The 23,467-nt window shown below is 35.3% G+C and overlaps 1 protein-coding gene across 1 annotated transcript in view; it reads left to right on the top strand.

The window, feature by feature from the left end:
* Positions 1-23,467, top strand: part of AGBL3 (AGBL carboxypeptidase 3) — a 76,924-nt gene that overhangs the window by 38,226 nt on the left and 15,231 nt on the right. The window contains exons 11-14 of the mRNA XM_079150178.1: positions 4,071-4,137; positions 5,409-5,489; positions 8,935-8,992; positions 21,444-21,675. Of these exons, the coding sequence (XP_079006304.1) occupies positions 4,071-4,137; positions 5,409-5,489; positions 8,935-8,992; positions 21,444-21,675 (438 nt within the window). The remainder of the gene's footprint in view (positions 1-4,070; positions 4,138-5,408; positions 5,490-8,934; positions 8,993-21,443; positions 21,676-23,467) is intronic.

The following is a 23,467-nucleotide window of genomic DNA, read 5'->3' as shown; positions in this document are numbered from 1 at the left end:
ACAGTTATTATCATTCTAATGCTCAAATTTCCTCAAATCTAGTCAGTAGAAGATGCTTTAAGTTGACCTATATCTTTTTTTTTTATTGCAAACAAATGGGATACATTTTAATTCTCTGTACATGGAATAAAGGCATACCATTCATGTAATCATAAATTTACACAGGGCAATGTTGTTTGATTCGTTCTGCCATTTTCCCCTCCCCCCCCAACCACTCCCACCCCTCTTTTCCCTCTATACAGTCCTTCCTTCCTCCATTCTTGCCCCCCTCCCTAACCCTAACCCTAAACCTAACCCTAACCCTAACACTAACCCCTCCCCCCCCCATTATGTGTCATCATCCGCTTATCAGCGAGATCATTCGTCCTTTGGTTTTTTGAGATTGGCTTATCTCACTTAGCATGATATTCTCCAATTTCATCCATTTGCCTGCAAATGCCATAATTTTATCATTCTTTATGGTGGAGTAATATTCCATTATATATATATATATAATGTGATATGTATATATATCACAGTTTCTTTATCCATTCATCAATTGAAGGACATCTAGGTTGGTTCCATAATCTGGCTATGGTGAATTGAGCAGCAATGAACATTGATGTGGCTGTATCTCTGTAGTATGCTGATTTTAAGTCCTTTGGGTATAGGCCAAGGAGTGGGATAGCTGGGTCAAATGATGGTTCCATTCCAAGCTTTCTGAGAAATCTCCATACTGCTTTCCAGAGTGGTTGCATTAATTTGCAACCCCACCAGCAATGTATGAGTGTACCTTTTTCCCCACATCCTTGCCAACACCTATTGTTGTTTGTGTTCTTGATAATAGCCATTCTAATTGGGGTGAGATGGAATCTTAGGGTAGTTTTGATTTGCATTTCTCTTATTACTAGAGATGTTGAACGTTTTTGCATATATCTGTTGATTGCTTGTAGATCTTCTGTGAAGTGTCTTCATTTCCTTAGCCCATTTTTTGATTGGGTTATATTTGTATTCTTGGTGTAGAGTTTTTTGAGTTCTTTATATATTCTGGAAATTAGTGCTCTATCTGAAGTACGAGTGGCAAAGATATTCTCCCACTCTGTAGGCTCTCTCTTCACATTGCTGATAGTTTCCTTTGCTGAGAGAAAGCTATTTAGTTTGAATCTATCCCAGTTATTGATTCTTGCTTTTATTTCTTGTGCTATGGGAGTCCTGTTAAGGAAGTTTGAACCTAAGCCAACAAGGTGAAGATTTGGACCACTTTTTCTTCTAGAAGATGAAGGGTCTCTGGTCTGATTTCAAGGTCCTTGATCCATTGTGAGTTGAGTTTTGTGCAGGGTGAGAGATAGGGGTTTAGTTTCATTCTGTTGCATATGGATTTCCAGTTTTCCCAGCACCATTTGTTGAAGAGGCTATCTTTTCTCCATTGCATATTTTTGGCACCTTTGTCTAGTATTAGAAAATTGTATTTATTTGGGTTTGTGTCCGTGTCCTCTATTCTGTACCATTGATCTACCTGTCTATTTTGGTGCCAATACCATGCCATTTTTGTTACTATTGCTTTGTAGTATAGTTGAAGTTCTGGTATTGCGATACCCCCTGTTTCATTCTTCCTGCTAAGGATTGCTTTAGCTATTCTGGGTTTCTTATTCTTCCAGATGAATTTCATGACTGCTTGCTCTATTTCTATGAGGTATGTCATTGGGATTTTAATTGGAATTGCATTGAATCTGTATAGCACTTTAGGTAGTATGGCCATTTTGACAATATTAATTCTGCCTATCCAAGAACATGGGAGATCTTTCCATCTTCTAAGGTTTTCTTTAATTTCTTTCTTTAGTGTTCTGTAGTTCTCATTGAAGAGGTCTTTCACCTCTTTTGTGAGATCAGTTCCCAAGTATTTTATTTTTTTCAATGCTATTATGAATGGGGTAGTTTTCCTAATTTCTCTTTCTGAAGATTCATCATTTATGTATAAAAATGCATTGGATTTATGAGTATTGATCTTGTAACCTACTACTTTACTGAATTCACTTATGAGTTCTAAGGGTTTCCTGGTGGAATTTCCAGGTTTCTCTAAATATATAATCATGTCATCAGTGAACAGGGATAGTTTGAGTTCTTCTTTTCCAATTCGTATCCCTTTAATTTCTTTGGTTTGTCTAATTGCTCTGGCCAGAGTCTCAAGAACGATGTTGAATAGAAGTGGTGAAAGAGGGCATCCCTGCCTTGTTCCAGTTTTTGGGGGGAATGCTTTCAGTTTTTCACCATTTAGAATGATATTGGTCATGGGCTTAGCGTAGATGACCTTAACAATATTAAGGAATGTTCCCACTATCCCTATTTTTTCTAGTGTTTTGAGCATGAAGGGATGCTGTATTTTATCGAATGCTTTTTCTGCATCTATCAAAATAATCATGTGATTCTTAACTTTAAGTCTGTTGATATGGTGAATGACATTTATTGATTTCTGGATGTTGAACCAATCTTGCATCCCTGGGATAAAACCCACTTGATCGTGACGCACTATCTTTTTAATATATTTTTGTATGCGATTTGCTAAAATTTTGTTGAGAATTTTTGCGTTGATGTTCACTAAGGATATTAGTTTGAAATTTTCTTTCCTTAATGTGTCTCTGTCTGGTTTAGGTATCAGGGTGATATTGGCTTCATAGAATGAGTTTGGGAGGGTTCCCTCCTCTTCTATTTCATGGAATACTTTGAGGAGTATTGGAATGAGCTCTTCTTTAAAGGTTTTGTAGAACTCAGCTAAGAACCCATCTGGTCCCGGACTTTTCTTTGTTGGTAGGCTTTTGATGGAAGCAAGACCATACATAGTAATAGGCAAAAACATGTGAAGCAGACTTCACTACAATAAAAAGACTAACTGAATATTTTTTAAAAAAGAGAGAAAAAATAATCATAGGTACCTGAAGAAAGCTTATAGCTGGACCTGAGAAGGAAAGTAAAATAAATAAAATCCTTTGAGGTTTAAATTGCAAGTACACATATGCAGTTTTTCAAATAAAAAATTTCTTTTATAACTGCTAGGAAACAATATGTGTTTCAAACATCTAAATAAGAGAAAATTATTTGATTTAAAAGAATTGATGTGCCAGGCATTGTGGTGAACCCCTGTAATCCCAGTGACTCTGGGAGGCTGAGGCAGGAGGATCACAAGTTCAAAGCCAGCCTCAGCAACTTAGCGATGCCCTAAACAACTGGGTGAGACCATGTCTCTAAATAAAATACAAAAAGGGCTGGGACTGTGTCTCGGTGGTTAAGCACCCCTGGGTTCAATCCCCAGTACCAAAAAGAAAAAAAAAGTATTGATGTATTTGATTTGTAATTGAAAATGTTTCTTTATAAAGCAAAATATTTAGTGGTACTAAAACAAATAATATTTTATGATTAGGTTATGAAATAGTAAAGCAAAGCTAAAACAGCTTTGAAAATTATCTTGCTTAATGACAAAATATTTTCTAGTGCACTTTCACTCAGATATGATAAACTAGCTATGTAATTTCTTAGCCAAAAAGGACAAATTTAAATAATAAATAATAATAACATGCTTTAAAACATAAGTATGTATTTATCTTATTGTATATATGAAAATAACCCGTATACACATGTGTACATATTTACTTATTTATTTCTGAGTACAATCTAGACAGTTTTATTTCTTACTTACCAATCTGACTTTTTATTTGTTATTCTTGTCTAACTGCATTAGCTAGGACCTTCAGTTTAATATTGAACAGAAGTTCTGGAAGGGGCCGTGCCTGCCCTGTTCTGTCTTTGCACAAAAGCATCTAGTTTCTCACCATTAAGTGTGAGGAACACATACATCCTAGGCAAGTGCTCAACCACCGAGCAATTTCCCCGGCCTTTTTTAAAATTTTATTTTATTTATTTGTTTATTTGTTTTGACAAGTCTTGGTAAGTTGCCCAGACTGGCCTTGAACTTGCAATTCCTCAACTTCAGCCTCCCTAATAACTGGGACTCTAAGCATGTATCACTGCATCCAGAAACAAATGAATTTTTAAAATGCCACCAAAACATTCTATAAACAAAATTATTATTTTTATAGTAGCCGAGGCTCTGACAGTTCGGAATTCAATGACTCTCAGACATATCTTCTCAAGGTAACTTCTCAGGTATAATTAAAAATTTTTCTTATAATATGGGTATGCTATTTAGGTCATTCTTCTTATTGTGACTAACAATCTGGAAAATGTTTGCAGTTATGTAATTATTACATAATAATGCTTCTGATTATGTGCATATCTTTAAATAATAGAATTTTTTAACTTCAGGTTTTTTTCTCACACACTTTATAGATACTAATGGTTAAGATTCAGAGAGATTAAATTGCTTCTCAAAAACCACACCGTTTTTTAGTGAAAAGTGGCAGCCTGACATATATCACCTGATTACTAGCCAATATTCATTTACACATTTATTACTTAAATGCATATTGTGCTCCAACTATAGAGTTGTAGCACTGGACACTGTTTGTGTATGTGCTGGGGACAGAGCAGTCAACAAATGAGACAGAAATCTTTCCCTTTGTTATCTTATATTCTGATTGGGAGAGACACAATAAATAAGATAAATAAGTAAAATACCTGACATGTTACATGGGATTGGTGCCTAATGGAAATTCTAGCAAGAAGAGGAATAAGCAGTTTGGGTGGACATTGCAGTTTCGGAGGGGGTTATCAAAATGAAGACATGACTAAGGAAGTGGGGGAACAAACCAAGCAAGATACTAGGTTAATTAGCTACTTTCTGCTTAGCAAACTTTAAAACCTCAGTGACTTAAAACAAACATTTTTTCACTCATGGGGTCTGCAGGTTGTTTATGCTAGACTTGGATAGGGTCAGCTGGTCAGGTTGAGTCCAGTTACATCTCACATGTTTCTTATTTTCCTTGGATGAGAGATTACTCAAGGAAAAATCCAATGGTGAAAACCCAGTAAGTGGGACAACCAATCAATATAAGCCTGTTTAAAACTACATTTTCTCCTGGCAACCATATGTCATATTACAACCACCTGATAGCATATTCACTAACATTCCATTAACCATTATAAGTCATATAATGAGGCCCAACATCAAAAGATTTGTTGAAGTATACTCCAACAAATGGAGTATGCCACAAAGTTACATGGTAAAGGATAGGGGGAATACATAATTCTATTATAGAGGAATAAAAAATTGGAAATAACAATACAACATTCCAGCTTTCACCTTCTGGATATCTAGAGTACTTAGTTGTACTTAGTAGGATGAAAAGGAACAGGACTTATCATCTTCTAGGAAGTAAGTCTTAAGATAGTTTTATGTCTGTATGTATATATATATATATATATGATCATTGATGTGTTGATTATAAATTGATTTTAAATATGAATATTTTGCCTAGATAAAAACCAAGAAAAAATGTCTGAAAACAAAAAAGGAAAGGAATTCTACCATGGCAAGCCACCAGAATGCCAGAGAAGAGGTAAGACTTAATTAATCTGGTTGTTAAGAGGCTTTTTAAAAAATATAAATGCAAGAGAATGGCAGGTTATTTTCTCTTATGCTTCTTATACCACAATTTTCCTCAAGAAAGTTTAATGATTAAAATTAAATTGCAGGTAATTGCAACCAAAGGTGGGAGCTCCCTTCTACCCAGACCCTATTAGAGGGATGGAGGTTTTACCTTGAGTGCTACACCACTGACCATACTGGGGCCCTAATTACCCTTGCCTTGGCCAGTAAAGTGATGGTTCCATACTAGAGAAAGCAAGTGGAGAGGCCTGTGGCTCCTGCCCTCTTTCCACCTAATGCACAGCTCCTAAAGCAATGGCATTAGTCAGAAGACTGCCATTGTCTCTACCCCCAGTTCCAGATCCAAGGCTTCAATATTTTTTCTCAGGGAGAACCAGTTCAAAAATCAGATAACTTCCTAATCTCTTTCCAAAAGAATTAACTTCAAATACAGCAGGGGTTAGAGAAGTCCAAACTTAAGGGCAACCAGCCAAGATTGGTGGATTTATTGCAGATGTCAGCTAAACTGTGTTGGAAATTGGACAAGTAGGAAGAACAGCACTTCCAGGGCACACCCCCAGTGGACCCCCTCCTCCAGCCACACCTCACTTGCCTGTAGTTACCACCAGTCTAGGTTACAGCTCTCATAGTCTAATCATTCAACCTCCAAATATTTCTGCATTAACAGGAGCTTTGGGGGAACACCTCATATTCAAACCTTAACATTCTTCCTCACCCAGTGTTAGCATCTGCCATAAATCTACTCAACATCATGAAACTGACACTGGTGTAGTCCACAAATCTTACTTAGATTATGAGTATGTAAGATAAGTAAGCATTCATTTGGGCACCAATGCACATGCACATGTGTGCATATGATACAGTTCTGGGTAATTCCATCACATTTATGCTGCAACTATAAGCACACTCAAGACACCGACTGCCTCATCACCACAAGGCTCTCTCATGCCACTAGTTTATAGTCATCTTGTTCCTTTCCCTCATAATTTTAAATCCCAGTGTATTAGCTTTTTGTCACTGTGACCAAAATACCTGACAGAAACAACTTAAAGTAGGAAAAGTTTATTTCGGCTCACAGTTTCGGAGGTTTCAGTCCATGGTCAGCTGGCTCCATTGCTGTGGGCCTGAGGTAAGACAACATGATGGTAGAAGGACATGGGAGAGGAAAGCTGCTTAGCTCATGACAGCTGGGGAGTAAGGAGGGAGGGCAAAATAAACCTTTCCAGGGCACACTCTGAGTGACCTACTTCCTCCAGCTAGGTGCTACCCTCTCCACAGTCCATTCAGCTATTAAATGGATTAATTAATATACTGATGAGGTCAGAACCAATCATTGCCTATAAGCCCCCCTTCTGTACCTTGCTATGTTGAGAACCATGCTTTCAACATGAGACTTTGGGGACATTCCAAATCCAAACCATAACTCTGGGAAACCACCAATCTACTCTAAATTCTAGAATTACATTATCTCAAGAATGCTGTATGAATAAAATTTTAAAATTCTTTGGTAAACAAACCCTCTAATTATTCTGTCTTATTTGCAGGTATGTGTAATATTGGAAGAATATATTTACTTAGTTCTCATAGACACAGCCACATAGTGGCATTCCTCATTATCCAAATTATATTTAATGCAAAATGATATACTGCTTTATACTAAATGCTCATGTATTTGATTTCTTTTTTGATTGGAGCTTTAAAATTATTATAAAATCATGATCTATATTTAATTATAACTATTTTCACATGGAAAATAATTGTCAAATACTTTTAGAAAGTTGCATACCATTCTGAATTGGCCTATGAGTTAATAGAAGTTCATAGTCACTGCCTAGAATTTCTTTTCTAGTTATCATTGACAAAAAGAGTGAACAATCTCATTTTAACTCAGGTAAAGGACTGGAAAACAACTTAATATATGATTCTGAATTTACTATTTCTTAATTGTTTGCTCATAAGACATCAATATGTTCCTAAAATAACTTTAGTAAGTTATTTTTTTAAAGTACTATAGTTAACTTTATTTTCTATCAAGACACTTTTGGTCGCTGATTTTGAAGAGTTTAAGCAAAAATCATTATAAATTACTATGGAATACTAGGAATTACTATGGAATACTATGGATTACTAGGAATCATAGGTTATGTTTCAAAGATCACTGGCCTGGTGATATTTTTCTGGGGGATGAGTATAATCATTTTTTATGGCTTGCAGCATCATTTCACTGGAGACATGAGTTTTAAAAATGACACCAAGAGTTCACTGAATCAAGTCTTACTCAAGTGAATTTTCTTTAGCCAGACTTTACCACTTGTCTCAAATTCTAGCAATTATATAATATCGCTATTTTTTGTATGATTTTTTTCTACAATATTTCTTTCCCCTTTCAATAATTAAGTTTTGATTTTTACTTTTTCACCCACTTCTATATAGTGTCTTTTTTTGCTGGAAATTATATCAAAAAAGAAATTGATTTTAGATTTTAACTCTATTTCATGTTTTTGTTTGTTTTGTGGGGTTTGGGCTTGTGTTTTTGATCTTTGACACAGGATCTTGCTATGTTGCCCAGGCTGGTCTCTATCTCCTGGTCGCAAGCGATCCTTCTTCCTCAGCCTCCCAAATAGCTGGGACATGTCCTGCTTCAACTCTGTGTCATAGTCTGCTTTTACTGAGTAGTTGATATGTATTACATGTCGGCATGTTTTCAATTCCTTTTTCCCTCCTCAAATGCTTTTGGAAAATTATAACATCCATACATATAGATAAATAAAAAAGTTTGGAAACATTTAAAATATTTTTACTGTCACATAATTTGTGATTTGTAGACTCAATATTAGCAGACGTGATTACAGTGTGTATCTCTTTTAGTCCACCTGGATTCATATTGGCATGTCCTTTCAAGACAGAAAGCAGTATCATATCTTCATGCTCTTCCTTTCTTTGGACTTCTTTATGAGCTTCAAAAAAATATTTTTCATCTGTTGTATATAAGCACAGTTTAGCAATCTATTCATAGATTTTCATATAATTTTATTTATTTTCATCCATTTCACACTCTCAATCTTTAAACAAGTGATGTTATAACCACACTTTTTTGTCTCTTTCTCACTATGTATATTCTATGTGAAGTGGAAACTTTCTGAACTCCCTTTAGCAGTAAAAAAAAAAAAAAAACAACAAAATTTTATTTTTTTCATTGATGTAGGAGAAAACTCGTGTTATAAAAGATATTGAAAGTTCAGATTTGTGACATATTCTTGTCTAGTTTAAACCTAAAAAATAAAATGAGAAACGTTTGTTGAAAACCCACCATATCATAAATCATATAGGAAATATACCCCACTTTCATGTTGATAATATAGTATTGTTTTCCTTCTGATTCTCTATTCCATTAGGTTTATGGTAGAGAACATGTACTGCAAAAACACAAAGAATCAAATTCTGATGTGAAAGGTAATGTTCTGCTTCACCTTGTCATAAACAATAGTACTTCTGTGCTTGCGACTGTGTTTGGCGCTGGAGGTATTAAGAAGCACAGGATAACCATTTCTTTCCTGCAGGGCCTCATCTTCTATCAGGGAAGAAAAGCAAGTAAATAAGCAGCAGGCTACAGGTGCAGGGCCGGGAGTTTGCAAGGGCTCCTAGGGAGCAGACAAAGCAGCGCCAGTTACATGAGAAGACAGAGATTTCTGAGGGATATTCCAAGGTTTTGAAAGGTTTTCCCCAAAGAGCGCATAGGGATGTAATGTTTTAAAAACCATATTCTTCCTGAGATCATAGGGGTTGTCTTCAGGAGAGAATTTATAGACTGTTCATTCGCTTCTGCTACAAACCACTAAATCTGACGTGAATTGTTAACTGATATTCTAGCATCTCTGGTATTTTTGACTTAATTTCTATCATACTATCCTTAATTGTGGTCCTTTGGGGGAAAAACTTAAGTAATACTTAATTTTACCTAAAATACTTGATTAATTGTATGTATAGATCTATTAATTTATTATAAATATACACCACACCTATTTCCAAAAAAGATTTGAGGTAACCTGATTAAAATATACATTATATATTTGTATATATAATATGCATACAATATATATCCCATATCCATATATTCATATGGTTCCTGAAATAACAAATTAATTTAAAAATAGAAATGGAGATCAAAACCATACCAAGAAGAAAATTACTTCTATTATAATTAATATAGTTAATTCACCTGAACTTTATTCTTTCTAGTAGTGATCAATCAAGCAATTCAACTTTTGTAAAAAGTGTGTTGGACACAATACCTTTATTTTATTTATTTATTTTTATGTGGTGCTGAGGGTCAAACCCAGTGCGTCACCACGTTCTAGTCAAGCACCCTGCCACTGAACTACAACCGCAGTCCCAAGCAATTCAGCTTTTTATATGTAACTTTTATATACACATTTTTAAAAAATGTGATAACAAAAACTAGAAATAAACATAAGTGGAAGAAAGTAAAAATCACACTTTAGGATATTTATTTGAGACCTTTTTCTGTATTTATACACATAAACTCTACATAAATGAGCACTGGCCATGATAGACTAAGTCAAGGTTTCAACAACTAGAAATATGAAGTAATCTTTTTGTTAGCTTCCTTCACAATTTTTAACTGATTAACTTTATCTCTCCCCTACTCCATCCTGAATCCCTTGTAATTAATTTAGAACATCTCAAAATTTTTCTTTTATCAAAATATATTAAAAATCTAAGTACATGTTAAGATACCCCAGTGTTCATGAATGTGAAGATTTAATATTATTAAGGATATAGACTATTTAAATGTAGTACAGGAACATATGGGTTTTTATTGTTCATTCTATTTAGTTGTATATGATAGTAGAATGCATTTTGATTCATTGTACACAGAGTACAACTTTTCATTTCTCTGGTTTATGCGATGTAGATTCACACCATTCATGCAATCATATATGTACATAGGGTAATGATGTTTGTCTCATTCCACCATCTTTTCTTCCCCCCGCCCCCTCCCCTCACCTCATTTCCCTCTACAACAATCAACGAGGAACACATGGTTGTAGTTCCAATGTGAATAAACCTTGAAAATCATCATTTTTGTCCTATATTAAGAAAATATTAAATAAACTGAAAATCAATGACTTCTTGGATCCATCAGAGAACTGAGGCTTCCAGGTAAACTACCACCCTGAAATGTTACAGTTCATCTTTGACTTTACCTGTGAATTAACTGTTGTTCTTTATATCAAACTAGTGCCAGTTCAATCTGAATGTGCAAATCATGTTTTCAGAAAATGAAGAGGGAATTAAGTACAATACTAATGAGTTTGATGTCAGACATCACCATAAAAAAAGACGGAAGGAGAAAGTTAAATGATTATGTTATTTTTAATTACAGATAGAAGGATAGAAGCATATATATAACTAGATAACTAGTTAAGGAGATAATGAAGCATATTAGAGCCTATGGTACAATATGCAGAAAAGAATTTGGACCTGTGTGTGAAGGAAGATATCAAAATATAGTAGCATTGGCTAGAGTACTTAAAATGGAGTAGGAAGGCATGATTAAATCTGATCTCAGAACATCCAGAGTTGAACCTTTGAATTTGGCTGCAGACATGTTCACCCCCAGATGACAGTCATCAGACTGGACCAGATATTGTTTGTTAACCCTCTACTGACCTTTGGTACAACAGACCCAAACTACTCAGAGACTGAGACCACGCCCCAACCATTGGTTTTGTTTGTTTTGGTTTTTTTGGGTTTTTTTTTGCTGGGGTTTTGGGGTGGTGGATACCAGGAATTGAAACTCAGGGGCACTCGACCACTGAGCCACATCCCCAGCCGTATTTTGTATTTTTATTTAGAGATACAGTCTCAGAGTTGCTTAGTGCCCTTACTATTGCTATGGCTGGCTTTGAACTCTCCATCCTCCTGTCTCAGCTCCTGAAGCTGCTGGGACCCAACCCCTTTTTTACAAGTCAGCTTAACCTTTCCAGCACCATAATTCCTAACAAGTGACTAACAAGTAATTTTTAGCGGCACCCCCTCACACTCATGATTTAAAGCCACAGTTTTATACAATCTCGAAGCACTATTCTGGGTAATGATAACTAAATGTGTTTTTCCCAAGGCTCCACTTTGGCTCTACTTTCACCTTGGCTCCACTAATAAAACCATTTGTTCTCATAGGAGGTGTGTCTCAACTTGACTTTTAGGTTGACCTGGGCATCATGAAGGAATAGAGATGTAAGTACACAGGGAGACTAAATCTCATAAGTCCAGGATGAGACAAGCAGAACTAAATTAATGTATTTTCCCTCCTGCAAAATACCATTTCTCTATCAAAACATAGCTGGTGGGGTTGGGGATTTACCTCAGTGGCAGAGTTCTTGCCTAGTACTTACTGGCAAGGCCCTGGAGTCCAGTCCTCGGTCCTGAAAAAAGAGAAAAAAAAACTTCTGGTGAATCCACTTGGGCATACCACATGAATAATAGTTATCATACCATTTCCTTGATTGCTTCACGAAACAGAATAAAACTATATTTCCTTACTCATGGGTTGCCACTAAAATACCCTGTGGGTCAACAAAAAGGAAATTCTGATGACAGATATGCTGGTCTATTACAGTGTAAAGCTCATTTTATCAAATCTTACCAACCAAAATGTTTTCAACATTGTATCAAGTAATGTACTGAATCCTGATAACAGAAAGCATTCTCCTGGCTCTTATATATTTTGAGTTGAAAAATGGGGTTTCAAATAATCTCCATTTCTATGAAGTTTCTACAAAACCAAAGAAAACTTAAAAACAAATATTATTAATATTTTGTCCAAATACAAACTAGTTGTGCTCATCAATCTGTATTGATGGCAATGAAAATGTAAATTTTAGCATGTCCCAGTCATTAACTTTTTACCAAAGAAATTAAAAGACTCACCTAATAATGTCTCCCCACATCTTGTACTACAAGTGGGTGTTGATTTGCTAAACTGTGACATTCAGACTTTCATAATGAAGTTTTATGTCACATTTTAGTATCCTCAAAATATGAAATTTTTACTTATAGAAATGGAAGAAAAGAGCCTCCTTAGACGTGTATACAATAGCTATCTTTGTTGCTAGTCGTTGAGAAGATATCAAAATGTTGTTCTCCATTTAAATCACATCTTCAAATGTGGGGCAGAAAGGGAATATCCTTCTCTAATTTGGAATACTTTGAGGAGAAAGAATAGAGGAAAGAACTTCAGTGAAAACAATTTATATGTTGCTTCTCCAAACCTGAAAATCTTTGAAGAGGTTTTAAGGAGTCAAGAAAATTAACTGACTGTATCTGAGTTGATCATTATCAGGCCCAGGTTGTGACAAAAGCTCAAATGGTGAAACATGACTTCTTGAGGGGAAATAAGACTAAGACCTCAAAAAAATATGTCACTGGAAAGGAGCATACACATTAAGCACTAAAACTGTAATTTGTTTGGGAGCCTCTTTTAAGTTCAAATTATCTCAATGTTTAAAAAAAAGTGTTCCTCTGAGAAAGAGAAATTTAACTTCTGATGACAGTCAATGAGTTACCAATCTGCTGAAGGTTCTTTTGCTCAATTCACCACACAGAAATCACAAATCGGCAAAGTGCAGCTCCGTAGGAATTAGGAACTCTCAGTTCTTAGTGTTAGTGGCTCTCCCCTTTGCCTTTCTAGCAGCTGGAGCCTGCAGTTCCTTCTGCAGCTGGAATTAACAGCTCTCCCAGCAGCTTTTCCTGCAGCTCTCAGCAGCTAGTTATTCTCAGCGTTACCAACTCTGGTTACTGGCAGGTTTTGGTGCCAGCAAATTCAGTGCAACCATCTTAGCCCACTCTATTTGAGATAAAAATTATAAATAGGCAAAACAAAATCATTCAAAAGATATTTTATTAGGGCTTTTACTATAGCATAAGGGAAGCAGTACATAGACCTAGCCCATAAGGGAAAAGAGAAGGCTGCTTATGTAGACTAAAAATGTGGGCTCATGAATGCACACAGCATTCTGCTGGTGAATCACAGACTTTCTTGTTAGTTTTAGATAGGGAAGGGGTTTCTCATAGAATAGAATGGGGACACTTGAACCAGCTGCAGAGGGGCAGGGTCATAGGGAGGCTGTGAGGTAGGGCCATGTGGGATGGACTCAAGACTGAAACGTGCATGACCAAAACAAAAGTCTTCAGAAGAGGTTGTGGAAGTCTGATGTAGCTGTGGGCATTGGAGCAGTCACAGCTGTCAATGAAAGAAAAATCAGAAGTATCACTTGGGCATTGTCAGGCTCTTCTGTCTCAAATGCACTTCAGGGTGTCTAAAAATAATAGACATTTTAGATACAGACATCTACATAATGAATTTATAGACAGATAGTATCTGAACAACCAACAGTTCATCTGCAAAGCATATTGACATTTGAACTCCTGCTCTTATTAATAAGTAAGATCCTAAGTACTGCATGCTCAAAACATTTTTGTTTACAGGATATCTAACTTGATGTCATTACCATGGACTGACCAGTATCAGTGTTATATGGGCTTGATAAAAGCAGGACTACAAGTCAAATGGAATTTGATAGCCAGGTGCAATGGCACATGCCTGAAATCCCAGCAGCTCGGAAGGCTAAGGTAGAGGATCACAAGTTCAAAGCCAGCCTCAGCAATTTAGCAAGGCCCTAAGCAACTAAATAAGACCCTGCCTCAAAATTAAAAAAAAATTTTGTGGGGAGGGGTGCCAGGTATTGAACTCAGGGTCACTCGACCACTGAGCCACATCCTCAACCCTATTTTGTGTATTATTTAGACAGGGTCTCACTGAGTTGCTTAGCACCTTGCTTTTGCTTAGGATTGACTTTGAACTGTGATCCTCCTGCCTCAGCCTCCTGAGTCACTGGAATTACTGTCACATGCCACCACATCTGGCTCAAAATAGAAAATAGAAATCTTTTTAAAAAGGGCTGGTGATATCGCTTAGTGGTTAAGCACCCAAGTACTAAAAAAAAAAAAAAAAAAAAAGGAATTTGATGTTTGTGTGAATTCTGTTTTACTACTACATAAAACAAAGGAATGATATTTAAAAGCTGTAGGCAGTTAAGAGAAGTATTATTGAAAAATGAAACAACAAAAGCATCCTGCTGTATCATGGGACAGAAAAAATTGTTAGTTTTTATACAACATAAGTAATATCTATTTAATTAGCTCTCATAGTATTTACATTCAACTTTTAAAAGAATATACAATACTATGGCCTATAAAATTTAAATAATAAAGAGTTAAAGTCTATATCAGAGGAAAGGAGGGAGATATTATAAAAATATTCCACTTTCTCATGCATACTATTTGTTTAGTTCTACTAATGACAATTAACTGCCACTTTTAACTACTTATGGTTTTGCTTAAATAGTATCATGTATTAGCAAAGCAAATAATACAGAATGATGTATAATTTGAATCCCTAGTTTATCTTAATAATGTGTGTATAATTATTTATTACATCAATGTATTAAATTTGGGGGGATCTGGTATGTCTATGTCCCGAATTAGCTCTCTAAAAGGTTGGTCACTTTAGTGTACATGTAGGTATTCTTCATAGATCCAAACATACTCAATTATGAATTGTTAGACAGTTATGGTTAGGTATTTCCACCTTATCACAGTTTTCTATTCTCTGGAAACAGTTTAATCCAAAGGCTTCCAGATGAAATATGCACTCTTATATTTTATATATCTGAATGAGATGATAGTAGATTAATTGAAGATAATCTCAATTAAGCTAACCATTAAATACATAAATGAATTGAAAAAATAAACTATTATGTTTTGTTGATCTTAACACATAACCAGATATTTTATGGTATATTCTCTTTTATAGTGAAAATACCTGGACAAGCTCCTTCTTGGCTTCTAAAAAAATATTTGAGGTAGGAAAACTATACTTGATTTCATCTACCTAACTACCTTACTCATTTTCCTCTGTCTTGTAAGATTTTGGTTTTGAATTAAAGCAACAGGTTAAAGTGCTTTCTTATAACCTTGCTAATTGAATATCTTCTTGTATTCAGTTATTCCTAGTATCTGTGACTCAGTCACTTTCATACATATATGAGTACCCATAAGATGTATTTTGAAGGTTTTGAGATTTCAGTTTTGCCAAGCTATCCCCAATGGTTGCCTTAAATTCTATAGACATTTATTTCCATGCTCTCATTATTGTAGTATCTGAGGTTCTCTTTTAAAACAAATATCTCTGACATAAGTGAATTATTTAGAGCTTTAGAATGAATGAATAATAATCAAATGTTTACTATGTATAATGGCAATTGGAGCATTGGTCACTGGAAGATAAAACTAGTACCTAAAACTGAAAAAGGAATAGAAATGGAATTCAGAGATTATATACACAAACCTTTGTAGTTTTGTGTGCACAAACAATTATCACCCTTGGCAAGTTTCCCTGTCCTTAGGAATAATGATATAAACAAACAATCTAGACAGTGAAATAGGTAATCAAGGTAAGCATTTGAAAATTGCCTAAAGTTATACAATAGAGATACCATGGTTCATTCTTTCTCCCTTCCTTGGTTTCTCCCCTTGGTTTCTGCCTGAATAAAATAGGTTCTAAGGAAAACATAGGCTCTTGGCACAAAGTTGCCTTATATATTGTAAGACCAATATGTAAGACACCTTTTGGCATATCCATAACTGGATCTAAAATTAATTCTTTTAAATTAATTTAATTTAATTTTTAAAAAATATTATTTATCATATCTCTATCATATCCTATGGAAATAAATTGATATATCAAGATAAGAGAAAGTAACAGAAAAAGTACTTAAGGTAGAAGGTATGACTTCTAGACTTGCCTCTTAGCTAGGTGATCTTGAGCAAATAGTTCAACCCCTTTAATCTTCCTTATGTAAGATAAGATATATATATCAGTTATAAGATATAGATATATCTTATGACTTTGCATACTTTGAGGTACAATATACCAGTAGAACATGGCAGTACATTACTCTTGGATGGTTAGTTTGCTGTTTGAAATTGAGATCACAGAACCCAATTTCTTTCAGCTCCCAAAGTATGATTCAGAGTCTTAGCAAAGACCAACGAAGATATTTTTTAGAAACCTGTGAGAGGCCAGTCCAGGAAATAATTCAGCCCCTGGGAAATCGTTTGTATGAAAACTGTTTCAGAGTGACAGCCTTGAAGTGTCCTAGGAGCCTACAAACATCAAGTTGGATTGAGAAGACAAGGATACCAACAGGTTTTTTGAATTATTATTTAGTATTTTAATAAAGATGGTTTATGCTATATTTTCAATAATAAATCTTACGAAACCTGGATTATAGGAACTGCTTTGATAACAGAAGGGATTGATAACAATTTTTGTTCTGTACCTGAAAAATACTTGCCTTATTTAATTTATAGAAGAAAATTATTTCAGTTTAATACAGCCTTGAAAAACATTTTAATTACCTTATTTGCAATAGCTCTCTGCTATTGATAACTTTCGTCCTCACTACTCCCCCAAAAGGATTTTTTTTTTTTTTTTTTAAATGCCACCACCGTGTTCTAGTAGCTTCTGCTTGCCAGACTTGGGATTTTCCATTGAAAACCATCTTTTAATTCATGACTTTTAGTATGAATATACTAAAACTAATTGAAGACCACTGTAGTTCATAGTTTCTATCTTGAGATGTGTCTATTCTGAATCACTCCTGTAGAAGGACAGATAAGATTGACTTTGTCCTGATTCTATCATGGTAATTCATGCTAGTATACCTAAACTAATTTGAAGACCATTGCAGTTCATAGTTTCTATCTTGAGATGTGTCTATTCTGAATCACTCCTGTAGAAGGACAGGTAAGATTGACTTTGTCCTGATTCTATCATGGTAATTCATGCTTGTTTAAGTTAGTAAAGCAAAAGTCAAATTCACCTACATTATTCACCCAGATGAATCTAAAATCATTATGCTGAATGAAAAGTCAGACAAGATACATAATGGAAAATGCTATCTGATTTCATTTATATGTAAGCAAGTTAATCTATAGAGAAAAAAACCATAAAAGTTTCCTGCAGTAGAGGATGAATGGGAAATTGGATGCACAAGGAACCTTTTAGGGACAATCTTCACTAGATCCTGGCTGTGGTGATCATTTTACAAGTGTTTACAAATGTTGAAACTTAATGTTTTTGAGCCATAGCAAATAGTTGGGTCGAGTTATTATCTGCTGAGACAGAAAAAAAAAAAAAAAAAAAAAAAAACAAAACAAAGAATGGAGTAGCAATTCAGTTTGGACATGTTGCATTTAAAATGTCAGCTATTAAGTTGAGCTTAAGGATATGAGTCTGGAGTTCAGAGAGAGACTTAGAATGGGGATACATTTGGGGATTTTCAGCATATAGACACTAGTTTGGGATAGATGATAAATGAAATTCCTAAGGAAATAGGTATAGAGACAGAAAAGAGTTAATTAACTCTAATCTTCCTTTTGTGAATTAGCATCTGCATATCAGAGAAAACATTCAGCCTTTAGTTTTTTGGGTTTGGCTTATTTTGTTTAGCATGACATTCTCTAACTCCATCATTTACCAGCAAATGCCATAATTTCATTCTTCTTTAAAGCTGAGTAACATTCCATCATATATATATATGTATATATGTGTGTGTGTGTGTGTGTGTGTATTTACATATATTATATATATATATCACATTTTCTTTATCCATTCATCTGTTGAAGGGCATCTAGGTTGGTTCCATAGTTTAGCTGTTGTGAACTGAGCTGCTATAAACATCCATGTGGCTGTGTCACTGTAGTATGTTAATTTTAAGTCCTTTGGGTATAAACCAAGGCATGGGATAACTGGGTTCAAATGGTGATCCATTCCAAGTTTTCGAGGACTCTCCATACTGCTTTCCATAATTGTTGCACCATTTTGCATTCCACCAGCAATGTATGACTGATGTGATCCTACAATATGTATAATCAGAAAAATGAGAGATTACACTTCATTTATGTATGATCTATCAAAATGTATAATTGCATTCTACTGTCATGTACAACTAATTAGAAAAATTTTAAAAATTAAAAAAATAAAAGGGTTAAGGACCAAGTCCCCAGGAGTCCCTCCATTAATGGGTCAGGAGAAGATCTGGAACCAACAAAGACAACTGGGGAACAAGGTGGGATGTGAGGAAACTAATAGAATGTGTTGTTCTAGAAGCCAAATGAGAAAGTATATCAAAGAGAAGGGAATGATCCACTGAGTCTGATGTTTCTGATTAGTCAACTGAGAGGAGTGACTATTGAATTTTACAACACTGAGGTTCTTGGGGATCTTGATCAGAGAAATTTCAGTAGACTGACGGAGGTATCAATTCTCATTAAAAAATATTTAGAACAGAACGAGAGGAACTGGGAGACTGGTGGTGTTTGTGTGATTTTCCTACAAAAAGGAAAGTTATTTGTCCATGTTGAAAGGATTTTTGTTGTTCTTGTTCCCCATTGGCTCCACCACAGTGCCTAATTAACCTTATCCAGTCTTTCCTGAAATTAGCATCTTTTCTTGACTGTTTTATAGACACACATCAAATAAAAATTCTACATTACTCTTTAACATAAGTCAATTTCATAGAGAGCTATTATCTTCTCTTTGTGTTGCCTCCCACTTTTCTTATAATATGCGCATGTAAGACTGTTTTCCTCTAAAATGTCACATCTTGGGTCTGGGAATATAACTCAGTTGGTAGAGTGCTTGGCTCGCAAGCACAAAGCCCTGGGTTCAATCCCCAGCACCACCAAAAAAATGAAATAAATGTCACGTCTTCCATATCACTCTTCCTTACAGAAGGATGTTTGTCTTTCCCATTATTGAACTTGTCAAGGAGGAAACAACATAGCTTCTGTCAAAGATTAATGAAGGACCCAGTTAGACTTTAGTTCTGGAGGAGTTTATATTTAGTGATAAGACAGAGTACAGAAACAGAATTTTTGGCTGCCAGGGAGCGTGGAGGAGCAGCAAATACATAACCTGCAGATAGTTTTATAGCTAAGTCACTCTTCTTTGAACTTGAGAGACACAAATGTAACACCCTTGCAGGGGCCATTCTTCTACTTCTACTTCCTGCCAGCAGCTGGCAGGAAGTCATGGCACTCCAGGAATCATGTCTTTGAAACATGCTTCACTTTCTCCTTATATTAGCTGTCTATAACCATTTCCTCTAGTGCCGTCAATGGATTCTAAATGTTGACCAGTCCTAACAGGAAAACAAAATCAAATTATTGAAGCTGAGTGATGGATTTAAAGAAATTTCCTATACTATTCTGTGTTGGGGGATGTTTGAAATTTTAAAAAAGGAAAGTCCCCAGTATATGACCACAGTTTTCAGTGACCTTGTTCTCACTTTAAATCCTCACTGTATATTTTGGAGTATGTCTAAAGATAATTTCTAGAGTTTGTTTTTTTTTTTTTAAATCAACCCATACGAATTTTACCTGATCCAGCTGCACTGGATTTAACAGAAATGCCTCCAAGTTTCCAACATATGGAAACCCATAATCCCTACTGTTTTCTTGTGGTAGAGTGCTTCTTCTTTTTCATAGTCTGTCTCAATGGGAGACTGAGACGGAATAATCAGATACCTGTGGTCACATCACATCTCACGGGAAGTTAAAATCTGGACATGTGTGAATAAGCCCGGCAGATAGGGGACCTACATTGACCCAATTCCAAATGTAGGAATGTAATTTACATTCCAGCTCTTGAAACCTCATCCAGTCTTTAGCACATTTTCTTCATTCCTTTGGTTTAATTTTCACTCCAACCATGTTCTTATCAGTGTCTTTAAAACTTTTTGCCCCTCCAACCTTTTACTAAGCCCATGATGAACCATTTAAATTCTAGATGAACCTAACTAGCTTTCTCTACCCCGTCTTCACCTCTTTTCTCTCTCTCTCTCTCTCTCTCTCTCTCTCTCTCTCTCTCTCTCTCTCGCTCTCACACACACACACACACACACACACACACACACACACACACACACGTGCACACGTGCACACAGAGACCATCCAGCAAAAACATTAACTTCTTGCCCCCATCCCTACCATGAATAAACTTGTAAACTTAACTCATATCCATCATCTTTCCTTCCTATCTCACTGAAATATCCAGGCCCATCAATTTCCTCAATTACAGTTCTAATTACCAACCATTCTTTCCTTTTTCAAAATAGAGTTAATGATCACAACCCCCCCCTCCCTCACCTACTGCCATCCATACTTCTCACCTACTGCAGTTGGTTGCTCCCATTTCTCTGGCTGTTCATGAAACATGATGGTGAAGAGGAGCCCATGTAGACATTACCTCTGCCTGAGTTTTATTGGTTATTTCCTTTGTCTCTGCTCTCACCACAGACTTCACTTATCTGAACACATAACTTCCCCTTACTTTATTCTGCTTCAGCCACTGATGCCATCTTGGTATTCTCAACACATTACATGCTCCTACCTTGCTCAGGGTTTTTGCTCTTACTGTACTCTTATCCAGAATGCTCTTTCTCCTGATATCTGCTTAACTTATTTCTTAACTCCTAAGACTTATTAGCACCACAGGGAGGCCTTCTCTTGGTACCTTTATAAAAATGGAAACCACCATTTCTCCAAAAGTTCTCTATTCTCCCTAAATTTATTTTATCCCATAAACTTGATTATCTTTTACTTGTCTATTGTATGCCCACTGTCATCAGTATAAGCTTCATATGGTGAGAATATTTAGATAAATTTCTTGACATATGATTTGACTTAATAAATAATTGTTGAATGAATACAACTCATATATATACATATTCATATTTTTCTGGTTGATCCCCAGATCTGCATCACACCTTAAGAAGCAAAGGTAAAGAATGTACATCTTTCCAAAGTAAGAGGAGTGGCATAAATTGGACAGATGATGAAAAAAGAATCTACAGGGAGAAAAGAATAGCTCAAACTCAAGAAATATTGCATTATTTACTCCCTATCGTGGAAACCCAAAAAAACGTGGAAACCACTCAGATAAAACAGTTATTCAATTCAAGAAACAACTTCCAAATCCAACATCAGTAAGTCTATACAATATTATCTTTCCTAGCCCTTTTTTTTTTTTTTTAGGTGGTGTTGGGGATCAAACCAAGGGCCTTGTGCTTAATAAGCAAGTGCTATACCACTGAGCCACACCCCCATCCTGTTCCTAACAATTTAATACATTCATTTATAAGGAAGCAAGGCAGATTAATACATTATTCTAAGCAACAATCCTGGATAAATAAATAGGCTCTGGAAAATGATATTGGCTATACCACATTTGACAAAGGGATAAAGAAAACACCAGGTATGTGAAGTTCTAAGTTATCAGGTCTTATTTGACTGGTTATTTGTATGAAACTACTCATTATTTTGGATCTATGAATAAAGTATGCATAAATAACACATGATCATATCCTGACTTGAAAATTTTCAGGTGTTTTTAAACAATTCCTATTCAATATAGTTCTTGACATTCTAGCCAGGCCAATCAGGCAAGAGAAAGAGATTGAAACAGAAAAAGAAATCAAATTATGTGTTTGCTGATGATATATGATCCTCTATCTAGAAAACCCAAAAAACGCCACCAAAAAATAAATTCAAAGTATCACACAAGGTGATGGGTAACACAATCTGAATTCAAACCCAGCTAGACATTCTGATTCCAGGGTCCTTCTGAACTTCATCATTATGCTTTGCCTTTTCTCTTTAAACATAAATGAAAATCAGGACCAACATGCCTAGTATACAAAGAATGCCTACAAGTCATCTAGAAAATTATGGATTTTATAATATGAAAATGGGTGAAGGCTGTGAATGAGGAATTCACAAGAGAAAAAACACAGCAAATGAACATTTAGAAATGTTTGATCTCACTAAAATCCAAAGAGTGCAGATTAAAGCAATTAGAAATACCATTCATTTTTACTTCTCAGTGGAAGAATTTATTCATTGATTTAAGGAATACAAACTGGTAGAGTTTCTGGAAGGCAATCCAACAATATAAGTGAAAAATCCTTAGTTTTATACATTCCTTTTTTTTTTTCCTTAGTGTGGTGCTGAGGATTAAACCCAGGACCTCACACATGCTAACCACGTGCTCTACAACCCTGGCTCCCATACATCCATTTTGACTAAAAAAATTTACTTTTAGAAATCAATCCTACAGAAAAAGTCTGAATAAGGTCTAAAAGGCTTGTATGGAGTGATGCTTGTTTTCAGTTTGTTTAGAAGTCAAAAATAGAGAAATGAAATAAATGCCCAAGAATAGAATATTGCTTAAATAAATTATGGTACATTCATAAAATGAAACATTATGTAGTTATTCAGTATTATAAAGAATATTTAATTAGCATGGAATAATGTTCCCAATATACAAGTGAATAAAATAGGATATATAAATCAGGTAAATACAGATTTGGTATGATTGCATTTATATGTATGTGCACATTCAAACACATACACACCTACAAAAAGGCTCAGGAATCACATATTCCCATCAATGATTATCTCCAGATAGCTAAAGTATTTGCAGGGGATGATAGTCATCTTTCTGTTGCTTTTCTGAATGTTTATTAATGGGTATTTTTTATATAATCAGAAAAATCAATAAGATTATTAAAATGAGAAATTAGTGGACGTTTCTAGTGGAATGGGGTAGCAATCATCATGGGGAAGTCACGTCTGACAGGAATGCCGTCCAATGGGTCAGCTAATATGAGGGAAGGAAATTGTAGTGTTGGTCCAGGCAAACCAAGGGATCAAGTATGATAATATCAGAAAAATCACAAATTAGGAAACTAATAACAAAATATAATAGACCTTAGCAAA

Source organism: Sciurus vulgaris (assembly GCF_902686455.1).
Source record: "Sciurus vulgaris genome assembly, chromosome: 8".
Lineage (NCBI taxonomy): Eukaryota > Metazoa > Chordata > Mammalia > Rodentia > Sciuridae > Sciurus > Sciurus vulgaris.
Note: the sequence above shows the minus strand (reverse complement) of the source record. Positions and strands in the feature narration are given on the sequence as shown.